Raw genomic sequence first — 18285 nt, 5'->3', positions numbered from 1 at the left:
CGGTTGCTGGTTCAAATTGCCACTGTTGGGCCCTTGAGCAAGGCCATTAAAGCTCAATTGCTCAAGTTGTACCCCGTCATAGTTGTAAGTCGCTTTGAATAGAAGCGTCAGCTAAATACCGTAAATGAATAGGTTTACAGAAGTGTTGTCGATGTGTGCCGATGAAACCCGAAGGAGATCCCGTATTTCAATCGTTATCCAAATCCCGCGATAGCCGAGCGGGTTGCGCCATTTTAGGGTGGTGGAGCGACGTCGCTGTGGTGAACTTGGCGCTGGATCATTTGTGCGGACGAAAACTTTTTTTGTTCTGAACCACGCGGTAGAGTTTCCCCAAAGTTTGCGAACTCCGAGTTCAAAACACATACTAACAACTTCGAAGGTAAGTATGAGTATAACGACAGTGGATTGTGCGTGTTCTGCCCGTCTCGTTTAAAAATGCTGTCTCATTCCCGTTATGGCGTATTACGCGGCCTACAGAGATAGGCAAAGCTAACTAGCTCGTCGTATGAAAGGTTTCTTGGCGTTATCCAATACAATCTCACATGAATCTTCTAAAAGATATTTTGGTCTTACTCTTAAGATCTATAAGACGCTTTCTTTTCAACTGGATGTATAGCGTTAGCTAGTCGTCCAGCTAACGTTGTGTAGCTAACCTGGGTTAGCTAAGGTAGCTAGCTGCGTTATGTATGCTTAATCAGTGAGGTTAATAACGCGATACAGTGTGTTTCTTGTTAAGTCTGACAGTCACCAGGTTACTGATTTGGTCAGTTGTTGTATATGCTTTTAACTGCTATAGCTTACGTAAAATGGAGTTAGCTAATTGTTGGATATTGTGGCCTCCGAAGTGAAAAGTCTGTCGGCCTCATGGCCCACTGACTCATGTTGGTGTTAGCAACATGGTAACCTAACAACTAACTTTTTTTAAAAAATTTACGTTGATGGTGCAGAAATACCAGATTACTCCAAAAGTAACCGACAAATCTCTCAAAATACTTTTACATTTTTTTAGACGTGTACTCAGCGACTGGCGGGAACAAACCAGTTACCGGAAAACGTAATGATCACAAGAAAAAGAGGAAGACACAGCGGCAACAGTGTGGGCGCCATGTGCTCAAGTCCTACGCAGGAGTGTGACCAAACCTTACACGTTGAGTCTGAAAGTGGAATACATACACAGACGTCTCCAGAAAGCGATACGAACGACTGGGGCCTAGATGACCTCTTTAGCACTGACATCAACTGGGCATTTGACAACGATTTGCTCAGTCCTTTCGCAGACGTTGGAGTGCAAGATCTGAACACCGAAGACAAGATGGATCAGGCATCGAATGTCTCAATTTCCCACAAAAGAGGCTCAACTGAGAGGCAGAAGTTGCAAGACCTTTCTGGTCGCATAATCAATAAGAATGCAATGGCAGCAAGAATGAACCGGCTAAAAAAGAAGCAGTATTTGAGTGGCTTAGAGCAGCGTGTTGGATCCTTGACATCCGAAAACCGGCTTCTCAAGCAGGAAAACAGCAACCTGAACAAAAGAGTGGAAGAATTGGAGAATGAGACTAGGTACTTGAGAGCCGTGTTGGCCAATGAGAGCATGTTGGCTCAGCTGTTGTCTAGATTGAGCGGTGTGAACGGCATGAAATTCTCCTCCTCGCTTTTCCAGGAGTCCAACGAGAATGACCATGATTATGCCTTGCCACGAAAGAGAGTGAAGGTGGAGGACAAAGATGCAGCAGGTGGTGTCTGCCTGCATGTGGACAAAGACCACGTCTCAGTGGAATTCTGCACTAAATGTGCAGAGAGAGCAAGCTCATCACATAAAATGTAGGGTCAAGTATTACCTTTTCAGCGTTTCCTGAGACTGAACTAAATACATGATGTTCTGAGCGTCGAGAGGACGGCACGACAATAGTTGTCAAATGTCAAGAATTAACTGTATGAATAAGGACTTGAATGGCATGTATATAGAATCTGCTTTCAATACAAGTTACTGCTAAACTTGTTGACAGTTTTCTTCTAGGTGCTTGGTCTGCCATGCGGGATGAGTGGGTCTCAGAAAACATCCATGACTACATGAATCCATGGTAAGGATCAAGATGTAGAAGACTCAGAATGCTCAGAAATGAGTCTCCAGAGATGCTCTGCAGTGTTTTCTGCCAAGGCACATAATGAACTTGTAAATAAGCCTGACTGTTTTTGATGATAACTGAGGGCAAAGTTTTGTTTTTGTTAAAGCACATTTTGGATCATGATTTGATGACACTGGATTTAGTTATCTCCTTGTGGGTAAAACAATATTGAGGGCTAATTAGTACTTAGTAAAATTGTTTTAAAATGATATAAATAAGTGATGTTTCACAAAGGGTGTTATTAGTATAACTTGTAGTCTGGTCTGAAGATTGATTCAGTCATAGTTTTTACACGTTTTGTTGAAATTAAGCCCTTTGTGAAATGTCACTATTTTGCTGGAGGATGTTTTTCATAGAGCCCCTTATTTTTCTTTATGCTAAAGTGGAATTGCTGTGGGGAAAGCTGAAGAATCGGGACCAGCAGCTTGCATCATGGCCTGGTAAAATTAAAAAGGTAGCACAAGGAGCAGTGTAAGTTAAAGCTTTTACTGGTACTCCACCACACTGCAGTCTGCTTATGTAGATCTGCTCTGCTATAGCATTTTGATAAATGTTGGAGCGTCTTGGCTCTTTTGTGTACCAACAAAACATTGCTGTGAGCAGATTTTGCACTTCAGCTTTATCTTCACAAAAGAAGGAAAATGGGTTTTGTTTGGGGGAAAGTGATTGTCATTTGTGTTCTGTAAAGAAGTGCGTTGTATATGGAAAAAAAAAATGTATTTGAAATCCAAAGACTGTTTAGGAACATGGATATCAGTATCTGCAAATAAATCCTATTTTTATCATCCACTCTTTTGGTTAATGCATATTGCTTTGTTACCTAGTGCTATACTATAACCATTCTCCTCTTCTCTTTTTAAACAGCAGTTTCTTCATTCTCTGCAAGTCTTATCCTTCCTCTTTTCTAAGTGGATAAAGAGTGGTAATGAGTCCATCCTTCACCTTTAAGGGGAATTCCACTTGTTTTGAACCTTAAAATGTATTATTGCCAAGGCATGTTGAGTTTTGCAGATGGTCCATTCTAGGGACTGATTCTTCAGTGTCACAAAAACAAAGGTCACAGAATATGCAGACAGACATTTTGAATATCCAAACAACTAGTTACCAAGCTATACATTTTAACACCAAAATGGTGGTAAATGTGTGCAAATTCTTTGTATTGTTTCATACAGTGCTGTTCAAGTACAGCTTGGACGCAACTTTATCAGAATAGATATTCTTCTTACTAGGAGAACTATTAATGTTGCAAGGGGGTCTTAAACTGCATAAAATGCTACAGACCTCTCTAAACCGCCATTGAGTGTGTTTATGAATTGGCGTGTTTATTTATTTATTTATTCCCCCCCCCCCTCAGTTGTTGCTCTTAACTGAGCTATGTAAGTATTGGGGGGGGGGAAAGTGGAATTCCTTCTTGAGGGAATACAAACCTTCATTTCCCACCTCTGACTCCACAGACCAAGGGCTGGTGTTGGTCCAAACTACTGCAGACACAGTTGAGTGCAAAAGTTTGCATCCCCTTTACTCTAAATTTTAAATGCACGTTGTTTTAGCAGGAGCTCAGATTTTCAAAATGTATTACAGGAAAACTAGGGACTGGTTAGTTCAAAAGTTTGCATCCTCCCTTTTATGAAATGCTGCCTGTCTTGCTTCGCCATCCAATCCCTATAAAACCTCCAACTTTATATTGTCTTACAGATGTTAATTTAGTCAATTCTTAGGATGATTGCTGTACTGTTTTCTTCAGATATATTCAGTTTCTATTCTATTAAAGTCTGGAGACTGGAAAGGCCATGGTAAAACTACCCTTTTAGACCATGCCTCAGATGACTATGCTTTGGGTCATTGCATTGTTGGGCGAGCTGTCTGCACTGTTATTAGCTTGCATTCATTCTTCCACTTTCTGCGGAGATCCAGACCCTGATGCAGACACACACCCCCATGGCGACAGTGATCCACCATGTTTTACTGTGGGAATGGTGTTTTTATAGGCACGATCCTTCCACTTCTTGTTTACGTGTCTTCAGTTTCTGGATTGTTTTTCAGCTACTGATGTAAAAAAATTATAGATTTTTATCACTTCATGAGCTGTTCTTCTTTGATATTTTCTGACAGCTGCTTTGTTTTGATCCCAGCTTTGTCGATCTCAGTGATTTCATATTGTTCCCGAAGACCTCCCTGCATGTACACTTAACTACCAGCCTACTCTAACATGGCTGATGCCACTCAGTGAGCATTAGGTGCTGGCATTGATTTTTAAAGCAGACACCTCGTTTAACTTAATCAAGTTAAATACTTTAAAGGGGATGCAAATTTTAAAGCTTGCTATTTAAAAATAAATGGTGAGCTGTTCCAAGAGGGAATTCATACATTTTCAGAGGAAAAACATTTCTGTTTAAAAAGTCAATAATGTCAGTTTGAAAATGGTACAAGGGGTATTTTTGGATAAGTTACAGGAGAGCTAAGGGTAATGCAAACTTTGCACTTAACTGTACTTCACTGAACACAGCCAAACTGGTTTATTTAACCAAGAACAAACCTTCGGATCATCCTTTGTAATCATTTTCTCCAGCGAAGGCAATTTTAAAAACTGATTTAATTCATGTTTTCCAGCAGACTTTGATCAATCTTCCACTTGTATTGGTGGTGAAGTTAGAGAATTTCTAGGTTACCGAGCCAACTAGCTTAATGTTTTTGTATATTTATGGAAAATATATATTTTGTGTATATAATAGATAATGTTTTCTGAGGGTTTCTTTATATTACTTGATAAAAGTGGATGGAGGTGATTGAAAATGTAGGTGTAATACAATTCAACATGGAACTTTCCACCTAGAACAAACTACATTTGAGAGAGAAGTACTTTGATTTTGTAATACTTATGTCCCATACTGTTCATCTATATGATTAACTTTTATGGACATTAGGGTTAGATTGTTATTTAGGGAACAGTTAGGTTGATTATGGTAACAATACTGCAAATATTAATCTAGATCTACTTTCATTCCTTGACACTTCCATCACTTCCTGTGTGCTAGTTGGTAGGATGCACTTGCAGATTCTGACACTGACTCTAAATGTGTAATGCAAAAGATCCTCATTCATGGGAGATATAAATGGAGTGTGGAAGAACCAGGTGATCATCAGGGTGCAGCTTTGAATATAAACGTTTGGTACTTCAAATGTACACTCCAAATGTTTATCAAGATCTTTTCTTTAATGTCACTGTATTATAAGTGTGATTATGAGGTTCGGCAATCCCTCAGCTGTGTTTGAAAATTTGGGGAGAAGCTTTGATTTTGTTAGAGTTTAAGATAAGTTTCAGTCTATTCTTGGACTAAAGGGAGGGTGTGTTTGGATGAGAGAGTACAGGGCAGACATGGTGCTACATTTACATTTTAATTATTAATCTGAATCAGAAGTAAACAACACAAAAGGTTTAACCCTGAAAGATGCATGGTAAGATGAAAGACAAAAGGTCTGTTTAGACAGTATAGCTAGTCATATACACCATAAATCCATTGGGTGCAGTGAAAAGGCCGTTTGGGTGTTGGGCATATACTGCACAAATTTCTTTATGCAATTAGTCCTGATACTCCTCTTTGTCTGACTCTGACAATTTAACAGTCTTCAGATAGATTTCATAGTGCTTATTGCTTAAATAAGTACCAAACACAGTCTGTAGTATCAGTACAGGAAACATTTTACGCACAATAGATTTGCTCAAGTTCGTCCAAAAGCGTAGTAGATTTCCCTTCTCTGGCATTGGAGTGCTACTGTACCTGCAAGGCAATTAAGAATCCTCATATCTGTTTGAATTACTTTACATATTACACAAGACATTTAAATATATAATAGCAAGTTTGCAGTAATCTACACAGCACATTGATGTCATACCTTGTTGCAAGTGCAGCATTGACAGGCAATGCCAGCAGGATTGGGTATAAACCACCACCACCTACACCAACTAAGCTGCCTCTGATCAGGGCACAGGTTGGACAGTTCAGGTCTCCTACAAAAATTAAAGTGGAATTACGTTTTGTAATTACTATTATTTGAATTCTTAGGTTTAGCTTAAAGGGTTTCACTTCTCTTACCTGATAACAATGGTTTACTAACAGTTGCATTGTACAGAGCCACAGTTGTCAGAAAAGGAAGGACGGCCATAGGAAGACTTGAAGTAAATCGTCCTTGACTTACATTGAGCGCACGTCGAAAAAAACTATTCGCGATCAGTCCAGCAAGCCCAGCATTGCCACCCAAATAGACCGGGCCATATAAGAAGAGTTTCCTGTTGTTAAAAAAGAGACTCAAGTAAAATTACATTTTCACTTGTACAATGACAAAAGCAAGTACTGTTGCAGGGTTATACCTGTCAAAGTCTGGTAGCTTCATAAATGTTTTGGCCAACATTTCCACAACAGCGTCTCTGGGCATTCGCTGGCCTTGATCGGTGTCTTTCAACGACATTGTGTGTCCCCGTGGTCTAGCTAAGAAGGAGAATTAAGAAGGATCGGGTTGGTGCATACCTGCTAGTCTGCTGTACAAAAAGCCTGCTATGAACACTGCATGAAAAGCACACGATAATAACTATACGAGCACATTTCCAGAGCATATTAACAAGTTAGCGTTAGCTAGCTACCATACGACGTAAAAGCACATACTTCCCTTCTAAATCCGACTTCTATCAATTCAATAAGGAATGCTGTCTTACGACTTACCTCGTAGTTCCTGCAAATTACAATCATATGTAATTACGATAACAATTCTTTTTTTCCAGCCCTTATGGGCGCAGTCATATCTTACCACATGCTTACCGTGAACCTTGAGCCCTAGATTCAGGAACGAAACGACCTCACCAATTGGTGAGCTGCGACGCAGGCGGGTACAAACGTCTCACGCCATTGGCGGCTGGTTCTGTCAATCGCGGCCGTCGCGTAGTAGCCCGCCCTCTGGTTGCTAAGGCGAACCTGGTGCTGTTGCTGCTGCACTCTCCGCGCTGAGTCCAGCGCCACAACAGCTTGACACAGATGCCCTGAAACCAAAGAAAGACGACCGTGTGGCGGGACAGATGTAAAGTAAATTGCCTTTATGTCAGTGAGCATTTTGAGAAAACCGTCTGTTGTAACTATTTCGAATGACGTGAAATGGAGAGATATTGAAAGTAAAGAGGGCCATGCGTTTTCTGTATGCTAGCTAGCTTAAACTTGCAGGTGTTTTTCCGACAAGCTGCCGTTTGCTCTGTGAAATTAGCCGATCTCCTGGCTAGCCAGGTGGCTTCGTAACTCAACCATCTGAGAATGTTCTTCACATTTAAGTCTGCATAAACTGAGTAGTGCCACAGCTAGCTACAGCATTTAACTTTGCAAATCAGTATTTGTCTTTTTTTTTTTTTTGCATTGCAAATGATGCTTTACATAGTCGAAATGAGCTAGCTAGAGTGATGAGTCAGTTTGAATACCCATTGCCATAGAGGCTGTAAGTGAAGTCCACTACAAGTTCTCTTATAAACCGCTGTGTTATCCGGCTACGTTGGTAAAATCTAGTTCTTGATCCACTTGATACCGCACCACTGTCGCTAGCTCACCATAACGTAAGCCCTAATTACACACTGCACACTTTTTGCACTTGCATTCATCGGGCGAACAGATAAGTTTGTATCATTTGAAAATGTGAAATCCTACTATATCAAGAGTAAATTCCATTTTCAAAAATGTACCATTGAGATTCGTCTTTGAAATGGTCTGACTTCAACGCGTAAGAATATCGGAAATGACAAAATAGCTTAAAAAGTTGGGAGGATTCGCCGTGTAGTGGTGAAAATCACCTGATCCGTAGACGACTGCAGTACTGTTTTAGATATGTAGCTGTTTAGATCTACCCATGCTGAAAGAGGAGTGAATTCATGCGCTTCATCGAAGTACCAGTTAAGGTCAAAGGATGGCTTTAACCCCATATCCATTCGTCTTTAATGTTTGTTCGAACTGCGATAGGTGTTCATTTTAAAAAGCCTCTAATTACATCAAAGTGTATTTGCGACCAAGGATACAATAAAATTCTATCTTTAAAAAAAACATCGCTTTGCAGTTGCAGGATACAGTACATGTCAGCGCATCCTACTGTACTTGGTGAAGGCTTGAAGATGAAGGACAAAGCACCTGGACCACTTCCGCCATGAGTTTATGAGCAGAGACCCCAACGCCTATACCACACCCACCATGAGTTTATGAGCTGGAACCATAGCTAATATAGCCAGTGCAATGTCTTCACCAGCTCCAATGTGTTCAGATATGAGGTGGAAACAAGACAGGATGTTTTCTTTAAGATGTTTTATTTCTACGGATTGAATGACACGTGGATCGCTGAGCACACAGGATTATGAATTTATTCTGCTCAAATCTGATTTTGCCACAGTCATCGGCTGCTGATATAGTCTCAAATTCTCTTTTACGAGATGTTCCGACTGGTGTTATGACGACAACTGACTTGGCCTATTGGATTTCAAATCTGCAAGCTGGCACTCGAGAGCTAAATGCTGTTTAAAGTGCATGCACAGCTACAGCTACAAATCTGGCCAATTGCTCACTACTTTACAGTTTACAACTCGCCCAAGAACTCCAAAGCCCTCAAACAAATGAAGTGGAAACGTGCTGGTCACTTAACGAGTGGCAGCGTCACGCAGATTTAAAAAGCAAGTATGCCTTTAAGAAAAAAAGGTGAGGAAAACCGCCCCACGTTACAGCATTTGTGTTTTACTTTTGTGCATGGTTTTGGCAGTGCTTAATAAACATCACGTTATCATTACATGACATTTGTAGCATAAAGGCTGAAGGTTTTAAAAAATATTTCTTTTGTGGCTTGGATTGTGTGATAGCATTCACTCATTTCAGTCATTACTGGACTCCTGTTGAATCCGTGCTGCACATTTGCAGCAATGGGGTACATAAAATGATGACGGTATCGTGTAGACGTGCTTTGGAATCCGTAGATATAGACATTAGTATGGACTGCATTGCTCTGTCCTCAGATGATCTCTCACTTGTTATTGTTTTAACAACTTGGTCAATTTTTGGTTGGGTAATCAGCTGCATGTCCCATAACAGGACGTCGTTATTCAAGGGAAAGCAAAGGTCCATCGTTTTTCTCTGATATCCCTTTAAATGTTAGAAATGATGATCGCCTGTCAGGTTTGGAGCGGAGAGAACTGAATTTGTACTGTCAGAACTGCTTGAAGTGAAATGACTAGAAATATAGTCAGGCTGCTACACGGTATGGAAATCCTAACCCGACGGCGCCTGCGTGTTGCGGCTGTGTCGGCAGATACGGCCCGGGCTCTGGACCTGCTGCAGGACTACTGTTCCACGCTGAGGAAGCCAGAGGAGCAACACCTCAAAGCTGCCATCCAGCGAGTGGTGGGCATCTTCAGAAGCAGTCTCTTCCAGGCCCTCATCGGTGAGTCCTCCCACGAATTCTGCACGGGAGCGCACGTGCACGCAGACAAACTGGGTCGGGGACGTGTGCTGGCGCTGCCCACATGCCACAGAGCTCAAAGCTCCCCGTGGCAGGTGGTGTCCAACCAGCAGTTCCTGCTACAGCGATTGCCTGACGTTTGCCGGAGCTTGTGGGGTCCTCGGTGCACCCAGGCTCTGTCTCTAGGCAGCCTGTGTAGTTAGCGGTTGTCACGCTTGCTCTGGGCATGGTTAGTCCAATCTGAAGCAGTAGACTCATTCTGCAGGTAGGAGCTTATCTTCAGAAATGTAAGTTATTTTTAACTCTGCTGATGTAGCAGGAGATGCGTCGCAGAGCCCCCTGGCCTTGTGTGCCTGCACCCCATCAGCTCTTCTGCACACGCGCTCTCCAGGTTTAAAAAAAATAAGATTGCCGAGGCTCATCACTTATTCTTGAGGCTTTTTAAGTTTTGAACTGCTTTATATGCGCACTTATTCCAGGTCGTCTGACCCTTTGTACACATTTGCGGCAAGGCATAATAAAAATCTAGTTTTCATGAAAATGTGCAGTTTTTAAAATTTTTCAAATATTTAAAATAAATGATGTCTTAATAGTTTATTTAATTTCGTACTGACACTATCTTCATTGAACATCTTAATAATCTAAGATGCTTAGGTCGTATATCTTTGCATTGATGTAGATGTAAGGAATGGGGTCTGGAGTATGGCCACAGTGGAGCGCCAGTGCTTTATGGTCATTTCTGAGACACACTGCTCGCCTGTGCTGTCAGACTCATGTGGAGTTACTAATTGAATATGACTCAGTCCCAGTGCTTATTCTGGTGTGTGTATGTGTGTATGTGTGTATGTGTGTGTGTGTGTGTGTGTGTGTGTGTGTGTGTGTGTGTGTGAGGGCGGCCAAATGCTTTAAAAAAAAAAAAAAAAAAAAGAAATTAAGGGAAAAATGGAATTGCTTGTATGTTAAAGTGCAAGATATAAAGCTCTTAATGCAGGAGAGAGCTCAGCAGTGAGCTTTTACTAGGAGATTATGCTTCTACTATTGCACTTGGCATACATGCTCTTTTAATGGCACATAATGTTACAGCAGATGTGATTTAGATATGGGAACGCAAACATATTGCACTCCACATTGATGCACTGACTAATGTGCAGTCATCTGTCTGAATATTTGATGTTTATTACTGTTCTGTTTGTGTCTCATTCAGGTTATACATCTTAAGTGTGACTCATTACACATGGTTGTTTCTGCTTAAGCATGACTCCTGGAGCACTGTGTCTTGGAAACCGTGTTAAGAAGAGTGAATATCTGTCTGAGCACGAGCCCCTACTTATTGATTGTCAATGAAGTTGCATTAAACAGTAACGGGTCAGTAGTGCTTCCTGAAATATTATTTTACGACGCATTAGAGGCAGTGTAATCTGCTCAGAGTGTACACTGATAAAGCCCCAGTACAGCTAAAGTGGACCTGCCTCTTAGCCACTGAAACTGGTCACCACACACACACACACACACACACACACACACACACACACATAGCTCATTCAGTGACACATGCACAGAGGATGTTAAACAATGCCATACACGTACATGCACTTAATTAACATTTTTTCAAGCTGTGGTTAAGCTATCCCATCTGCACCTTCTCCCATCTGAGATCTCCAGTTACTGTCCCTTTTCCAACATGGCGAATTTGAAGAATGCTGTAGCCCAAAAGCGCAACTGTTTTGTTTTTTGTTTGTTTTTATTTTTTTCAGTGGGAATAACATTTGAAGCAGGCTATTTCAGTCTGGTATGTTGAAGTATCATAACATGGAATTAGCACTGGCTAAAAGTATCGCCCATTTGGGAAACTGGGGTTATGGTTCACTTTTGGTATTGCTAAGCTTGAGTACAGTGAGTGATACCTCAGCTGAGTTGGGCAATATCTGCTTTTTTATAGTTCCTTGATAGATGGTGTTGCAGAGGATGAGGGTGGGTGGGGTGGGCTGTGGTCTATTGACAGAAACAAATCCAACTCCATGTATCCAGAGTTTTATTGATTTTCACAAAGTCCTTTGATGTTTAATTTCAGTATGTTTTATACCCATTTTTTAAAAATAATTGATCTATCGGAAGGTTCTCTGCATCTTTATTATTGACCAAACATTATTTTATTGCATAACGTCTTGATCAACAGGAAGGGCGGAGGGGTGTCAAACCTCTTTAAGTGATATTGTCATTTGTATGCTTTCTGAGCTTAGATTCTCGAAAACGGGCTTTAAAACATGCTGTTTCGAGTGATGAGTTCCTCACTATTGTAAATTTTACTTGCTTCACCGTTACTTGTTTATTAGTTTAAAAGGGGAAGCCAGGCACTGTACCATGGCTCTTAGACCTCGTATTCTTCACTTTTTAATATGAGGCTCTTTGAACCTTCAGACATAATGCTCACAGACATAATGCTCACAGTGTTTGCTGACATAACGCTTACAGTGTTTATAAACAGCATTCACAAAGTTCAGACATGTGAAAAATCTTTTTTGAGATTGTCATTTGTTTAAGAGTCTAGCCTGGCCTGTATAGAGATCGTCTGAATTGTTGCTGTATACTGAAATTGCAATTTTGGGCTAGATGCCAAATGATAAGATTTTAAGAACAAACAGACATGGATGCACTATTTGTTGTTTGGTCTCGGTATTCCATCGCATCAGGTTTGAGATGAACCCATGACCCTAAGGTCAAATTGCATGATGTCTGTTTTAATTAGTTTGTTTGTATTACATTTACATTACTATTTTGCATGATCCATAAAGAAGTCGCTGCCCTCCTGTCTGCCTTCAGAGCTGGTGTGCTTTTGAAGGCTCATTTGCTAAGTATCCATTATTGGGCTCATTCATGTGCATCACTGTGATACAGAGCCACCGGGACCTAATCGGCAGGCCAACCTCACTCTGCCAATTTGCTCCATAGAGATTTTTAATGGCCGCCATTTGTCACTGTCGGAGGAACTAGGTTGGACGCTGCCCTGTTTAATCGTGTGGACACGGCTCTACGCTCACGTTTCACCGAGAGATCGGTCCCTTGAGGAGGGGTTTTATTCCCTGCTGCTATATTGTAATTAAATCATTCCTCTCCTGGGACAGCTGTCGCGGACAGTCGCAGAGAGAGAGTTGTAGAACATGAGTAAATCTGGCCATTGTCCAAGTAAGATTGCTGTGATGCATTGTAACATATGGCCATGCGGCGCAGCCATCAGTACCGCCTTGTCGCTTTGGCTGGGTGTGTAACCGTCATGGGGTCAGGGAGTGAATGAATGTTGTTTTCTCTGTGTGTGTGTGTGTGTGGTCAGGGAGTGAATGAATGTTGTTTTTTGTGTGTGTGTGTGTGTGTGTGTGTGTGTGTGTGTGTGTGTGTGTGTGTGTGTGTGTGTGTGTGTGTGTGTGTGTGTGTGCGTGTGTGCGTGTGTGTGTGCGTGTGTGCGTGCATGCAGTAGCTTAGTGGTTAAGGTTCTTGACTTGTAATCGGAAGGTTGCTGGTTCAAGCCCCACCACTGCTAAGTTGCCACTGTTGGGCCCCTGAGCAAGGTCCTTAACCCTCAATTGCTCAAGTTGTACTCAGTCATAATTGTATGTTGCTTTGGATAAAAGTGTCAGGTAAATGTCTCACATCTCTTTCCTGTCCTGGAATGATCAGGCTTTCCTGTGGCTTTGTTTAATCTCCTGTTTAACAGACATTATCCCAGGCATCCCCACCTCCACCTCCTCAGGGCTCTCTCTTCCCACCTCTGCTCTAGCGCCCCTGTCCCCACACCTGCCTTGTTGAATTTCTGGGGTGGGGAGGTTTTGCTCCGTGGGGGCTTGGCTGTGTTCGTGAACAGCTCAGTGGTGTGCTGTGACCTTTTGGGAGTTGGTGTGGATCCGTAGCCACCCAACGATGCCACTGATGATGGTTTTTATGAGGAGGCGCAGTCTGGCCATTCAGGTTCTGATCTTGGGTCAGCCGTGGCTGATGTGAGCTGGGCATCAAAATATGGCCCCTGGTTGGAGGTCAGCGATGAAATGGTATCAGAGTTCATTTCTCTCAGATGTTAATGGAGTCAGTCGAACAAATGTTCCAGTGTAGCGTCACCTACGTGGAGCTTTAGCCATGACTGCGGGCTGCTACCGGATCATCGCCGGTCCTTAACCACAAACTGTTTCTCTTTTTCTAGATACTCAAGAGCATGTCTATAGTAGTTTAGATTGCCTAACACAGTGGTTTGTGGGCAATCACAGTACACTACTACAACTACACTTCTAGTTTAGTGGTATAATTCCTAACCATTTCTGCACCACTTTGTAAAATGAGTTACCATTATGACATGGGGAGAGGAGCAGTATTTCTAACCACACTGTGCCACTGTCGCATGTGTCAGAATGCCTGGAGGTTTTTTCTCCTTTAAGAGACGACTGCTGACTTGCAGATGAGAATGCGATGTGAATTTTCCCTTACAAAGCTATGGGCTCTAGATCCTCGCACGTACAAAACGCTGAGCTGTACTGGCTTTGCCATGAATAAATACAGCTGTTGCTTGATGTTGCATTCAAAAAGGAAAATGTTGCCATCTTGTGGTATTTAAAAAAAAAAAAAAAGCCTTTGCAGGCACACGAAGGCTCACAAGCCTTTACATTTGTGCTCTGAAGGTTCTGCACTATGGGAGTTGCAAAACAGACCCAGCTTTCTTAAGACCTCCAGCCTGTTTGTGGTGCTCAGAAGATGACACTGTGCTCACGGTGTTCCTAAACTTCAACACGAAGCAGTAAATGAACTGATGATAATATCGGCGCAGTAGTGCGTGTGCAGGCAGTGGGCTCCCAGCATGTGTGCATGTTTACAAACATATGTGTGTATTTACAAATGAGTGGGCATGTTTACAATTCGGTTCACTGATTTGTAAAGATTTTAGGGCAAAGTGTTTTTAGCGAGAACTGATCACCAGGTTAAAATCTCACAAACACGGGAGCATTTCAGTCTCTCACTTAAGTGAGCTGAAGTGTAATAATCATTTAACTTCATCAGTAGCATCTGAAAACACTGAAACCACTTAAACAGAGACCACAATATGTTAGGCTGGCAGATGGCAATGTTTGAGCTAACAAATTATTTTTAGCGTTGCATTAGTTTACATTGCAGTTTTCCTGGCATAAAGCACAGGGCGCTGCAGAGTCTTTGGTGCACCAGCAGAGGGCACTCTGGTGTTCTGTCGAAGAGCGACAGTCATGAGAACTTTTTGTTTGTTTGTTTGTTTGTTTTTTGTTTTTTTTTGTCAGCCCAAGATTGTAGAGACCTATTTATGTGCCTATTCTGGTGGTTTGGAGCCGGCTGTTTCTGCAGCCTGTTCACCCTATCAGTTTCCCCAGTTAACACTGGTTAATGGATGATGCTTGGAACAGTGCTCCCATGTTCTCCCATGCTTCTGTTTTGTGGTTCCCTGTGTCCCCCGCGCTGAACTATTATAGCGGTAGCGAGGGCTCCGCGCAAGCTCCTGCAACTGAGGCTTAACAGAATTCACTGCAGAGGTTCGGTATCTGCTAGTCTCCATGGTAACGCAGGTGTTCAGCTGACAGGGGACCAGTGTCAGGGAGAGCCGAAGCGCTGACATCCAGTTTAAAGAAAATAAACGAGCGCATCGCTGCAGCTATCCCGGTCTCTTCCATGTCTCAACACATGGCTCAGACAGGCGAACAGCTGGCGGCTGACTCAGGTCATCTAATTAGTGGACCACGATCCATCTTCGTCGTTATGTCTTTTTTTTGATGCTGGCGCTCAATGATGTCAGGGGTGTTCACAGGCACTCCCAGCTCCCACGGAAGGAGAGTCCCGTTGCTGAATGGGTTGTGTGGACTTGCCTTGTGGGTCGAGTACAGCAGAAACCCCTAGAGTGCCATCTAGTCAGAATAAATGAAACGACACCTAGCTTGATGTATTGGGGGGGGTTGTTGTTCTTTCTCCTGATGTACTAAACTTGTACTGAATTGTGATGTCCAAACTGTGGGGTGAAACAAATCATGATTTCTGTGTACTTTTACACCCATAATTAGAAGTGGCTGGGTTTGGGGCCCTCACTCAATAACATATTGGCAGCGGCTGGGTTTAGGGCCATTGCTCAAGAACAAGGATGTATGCTAACAAGGATGGGGTGGTTTTATGAATGTATTAGAGTTGGAGGTTGCTCGTCATTGAATGTACATGTGTGTGTGTGTGTGTGTGTTCTGGTGGGCAGCAAGGGATTGCTGCAATAATCTCTCCCTCGAGAGGATCTGAGTGGCACAAGCCCACTCCACCCACCCACCCATTGAGATCAGGGGAAAGTGCGGAAGTTCTGCATCTATGAGGGATGGGGAGAGAGAGAGGGAGAGAGGGAGGGGAAGTGTGAGAAAGTAAGATCACACTCACACTGATGCGTCGATTTGAATGTAAATCTCTCCTGCACCACGTTGCAGTTGCCTTGGAAACGCAGCGGGTAAAATTCTATTTCTCTCTCTCTCTCTGTGTGTGTGTGTGTGTGTGTGTGTGTGTGTGTGTGTGTGTGTGTGTGTGTGTGTTTTAACCACGCTGAGTGCTTGGCCCGGATGCTTTGCTGGTGTGTAGTATGAGGGGATGAATGCCTGCTGAAAAGAGCATCTCCATTCTGCTGACCCCAAGGGTGCATGGCGGAAGCTGTTAAAAGTGGGGGCTCCAACATGCAGATGCGCTAGTGATTCCTGCTCCAGTTAAACCCCCACAAGCTCGTTGTGCAGGCCTGCGTATTTTAGCCCAGTTCAGCTCAGCATTGTGGGGCTCCAGATGGCAGACGCTCTAACTTGATGAACTCTTCCCGGCCTGCTGCACCCTCGTTTGCTAAAGGATGGATTCATTTTTGGCTTTCTGTGGTGGTTTTAGGGTTAGATGAAAGTCATTTCATTAATAATGATAATTTCTCATCATATTGAGTATTTTAACACGTTTAATAATGTTTTCTCATCCTATGAAATACTTTAAAGTGTCAATGATCTACGAGAATGACATTTTGACATTGTTAGATAAGCTTCTCTTTCCTCTAAGATATGAGCAGTAGGGACAAAATCCAGCTTTACCCTGTGCAGATTTAGTGGTCTTAGACTGCCAGCCCAAATCTGATTTTCTTTTGCATCACTCACAACATGACAAATGACGATCGTGTATCCAGAGTAACAGAAGTGCTGGAATTCAGCAAGAGAGAGCTAGTAAGTGCTATAGAATTTCAAGCGCTATGGAATTTTAACTGCTGTAGAAGAGAACGGTCTCCTCCGTTGCTATGGTTTCAGATCTGTGATTTGACAGAGTGATCATTCGGCGGGCGAGATTATGATGGACTTCCGTCCTTCCCGCATCCACATTTGAAAAGCACGTCATCAGCATGGCTGTGTAGTTACTGACGCCTACGTCGTTACTACAGCAACGCATGCAGATAAGTTGGCGATGTGCGGACACGCAGGTCCAATCTGATCACTTGAGACGCCTGTCTTCCCCGTTACTTGCAAAAGATCTCATTTGAGACCCAAATCTGTTTTGCCTGCAGTGTTAGCAGGGCCTTATACATTTGTCGCCCTGTACAAGACTCAGCAGCCGAAATCTTGACCAAGTGCCGTGACAGACGGTGTGATCTGACTTTTTCTGAAGAGTTACAGTATGCAATACAATATGAAGTATGCAATAAAGATTTTCTGGCATTTTCTGGTCATTCATATGTGACTTGTTTTTGCCAAAAGGAGTCGTCATAGTAGGATTCTCTCTGCTGCCACAGTTCCACAAAATGTTCTTTTGAGTCCCACATACTTGGTTGTTTTTGTTGTTACAGTAGCGGCCATATTGCGAGATTTTTGAGCAAAATGTCTGACAATCTTAGGCTGATGTACTAAAATGGCCATCCCGCAGTATGAACATTATGAACACTTTCAAATTTTACCTCGCGATCAAAGAAATCTTTCACGATATGCGACTGTCAACTGCGACTGCATAATTGTCGTGTCAATCGTCCAGTATTCCCATTTTAAGATGGATTAAGACACTGTATGTTCCTGATTCTTCAGCCTACTTCAAGCATTTTCTTTCATTTCAGTTCTGCACCACACCCATTTTTGAACAGGGCTCTATTTTTGAATTCGGAAGTTGTGATTTTGCCTTCTTCCAAAGACAGTTGACTTAAAAGCTTAAAAATTGCAATTCCTCTAATCCTCTAAAAGACTAAGGCCATTAGAAACGAGAAGAGCCAGTTGATTACTACCTGGTATACACGCAAGAATCCTTACAGCAAATGAAGAGGCAGGCAAGAACTCATGCCAGTAACATTTAAAGATATCAGCAAGCAAACTGGGACTAACGAGTGTCCGCTCCTCAGAAGGGTTGTTGACGGCAGCTATTGCTTGATGCCCTCTCAGACACATCTGCTCTGAGGGGAAAAAACCTAGACATCGGATTCCTGATCCCACCTGATGCATTTCAGTTGCTAGAGCATGCTGAGAACTAGAAGCAACAGTTCGTTACATGCGTGCACGCACACGCGCACGCAACTCTCACAGCATGGGTAAAAGCACCGTTCAAGAGAGCAGTCCAAATCCATTATGCATACTACTGAGCTGAACACAATGCAGCAGTAGGGAAAGGCACCCCCCCCCCCCCCCCGGAAGGCCTCAATGCTGTGTTTGTCATAGAC

The 18285-nt window shown here is 42.6% G+C and overlaps 3 protein-coding genes and 1 long non-coding RNA gene across 21 annotated transcripts in view; 3 read left to right on the top strand and 1 right to left on the bottom strand.

Annotated features, from left to right (window-relative positions):
* Nucleotides 1-227: 227 nt before the first annotated feature.
* crebzf (CREB/ATF bZIP transcription factor) lies at nt 228-1753 on the top strand. Its single transcript, XM_035535634.1, has 3 exons — nt 228-379; nt 1010-1560; nt 1661-1753. Exons 2-3 carry the CDS (start codon nt 1058-1060, stop codon nt 1707-1709), a joined length of 552 nt encoding a protein of 183 aa, XP_035391527.1. The 5' UTR covers nt 228-379; nt 1010-1057; the 3' UTR covers nt 1710-1753.
* A 70-nt stretch (nt 1754-1823) lies between these two features.
* On the top strand, nt 1824-2915 carry LOC118242830. The gene is made up of 2 exons (XR_004777072.1): nt 1824-2081; nt 2510-2915. It is a non-coding gene; the product is annotated as an uncharacterized LOC118242830 (long non-coding RNA).
* A 2593-nt stretch (nt 2916-5508) lies between these two features.
* tmem126a (transmembrane protein 126A) lies at nt 5509-6971 on the bottom strand. Of its 2 annotated transcripts, none has more exons than XM_027012714.2 (5): nt 6941-6971; nt 6496-6613; nt 6221-6414; nt 6021-6135; nt 5509-5905 (listed from the first exon to the last, which is right to left on the bottom strand). In XM_027012714.2, exons 2-5 carry the CDS (start codon nt 6591-6593, stop codon nt 5707-5709), a joined length of 606 nt encoding a protein of 201 aa, XP_026868515.2. In that variant the 5' UTR covers nt 6594-6613; nt 6941-6971; the 3' UTR covers nt 5509-5706. The 2 variants fall into 2 exon arrangements, with proteins under 2 accessions (XP_026868515.2, XP_026868516.2); XM_027012715.2 differs by lacking the exon at nt 6941-6971 and adding an exon at nt 6845-6934.
* Nucleotides 6972-7056: 85 nt separating this feature from the next.
* Nucleotides 7057-18285, top strand: part of dlg2 (discs, large homolog 2 (Drosophila)) — a 155089-nt gene continuing 143860 nt past the window's right edge. For 16 of the 17 annotated variants that reach the window (XM_035535289.1, XM_035535299.1, XM_035535280.1 and 13 more), the window contains exons 1-2: nt 7057-8839; nt 9444-9575. In XM_035535289.1, the coding sequence (XP_035391182.1) occupies nt 8821-8839; nt 9444-9575 (151 nt within the window). In that variant the 5' untranslated portion in view covers nt 7057-8820. The remainder of the gene's footprint in view (nt 8840-9443; nt 9576-18285) is intronic. The other variant, XM_035535275.1, reaches the window with a different exon arrangement.

This window comes from Electrophorus electricus, chromosome 17, assembly GCF_013358815.1.
Source record: "Electrophorus electricus isolate fEleEle1 chromosome 17, fEleEle1.pri, whole genome shotgun sequence".
NCBI classification, from domain to species: Eukaryota; Metazoa; Chordata; class Actinopteri; order Gymnotiformes; family Gymnotidae; genus Electrophorus; species Electrophorus electricus.
The sequence above is the reverse complement of the archived record's forward strand: the minus strand, read 5'-3'. Positions and strand labels throughout refer to the sequence as shown.

Bases quoted from the DNA above. Each gene is read 5' to 3' on its own strand.
- tmem126a (XM_027012714.2), bottom strand. From the start codon at position 6,593: ATGTCGTTGAAAGACACCGATCAAGGCCAGCGAATGCCCAGAGACGCT. The intron at 6,136-6,220 runs GTAAGAGAAGTG...TAATTTTTGTAG, and splicing joins TAGTAAACCATTGTTATCAG to GAGACCTGAACTGTCCAACC. The intron at 5,906-6,020 runs GTATGACATCAA...ATTGCCTTGCAG, and splicing joins AATGCTGCACTTGCAACAAG to GTACAGTAGCACTCCAATGC.
- crebzf (XM_035535634.1), top strand. From the start codon at position 1,058: ATGATCACAAGAAAAAGAGGAAGACACAGCGGCAACAGTGTGGGCGCC. The intron at 1,561-1,660 runs GTACTTGAGAGC...TCGCTTTTCCAG, and splicing joins GAATTGGAGAATGAGACTAG to GAGTCCAACGAGAATGACCA.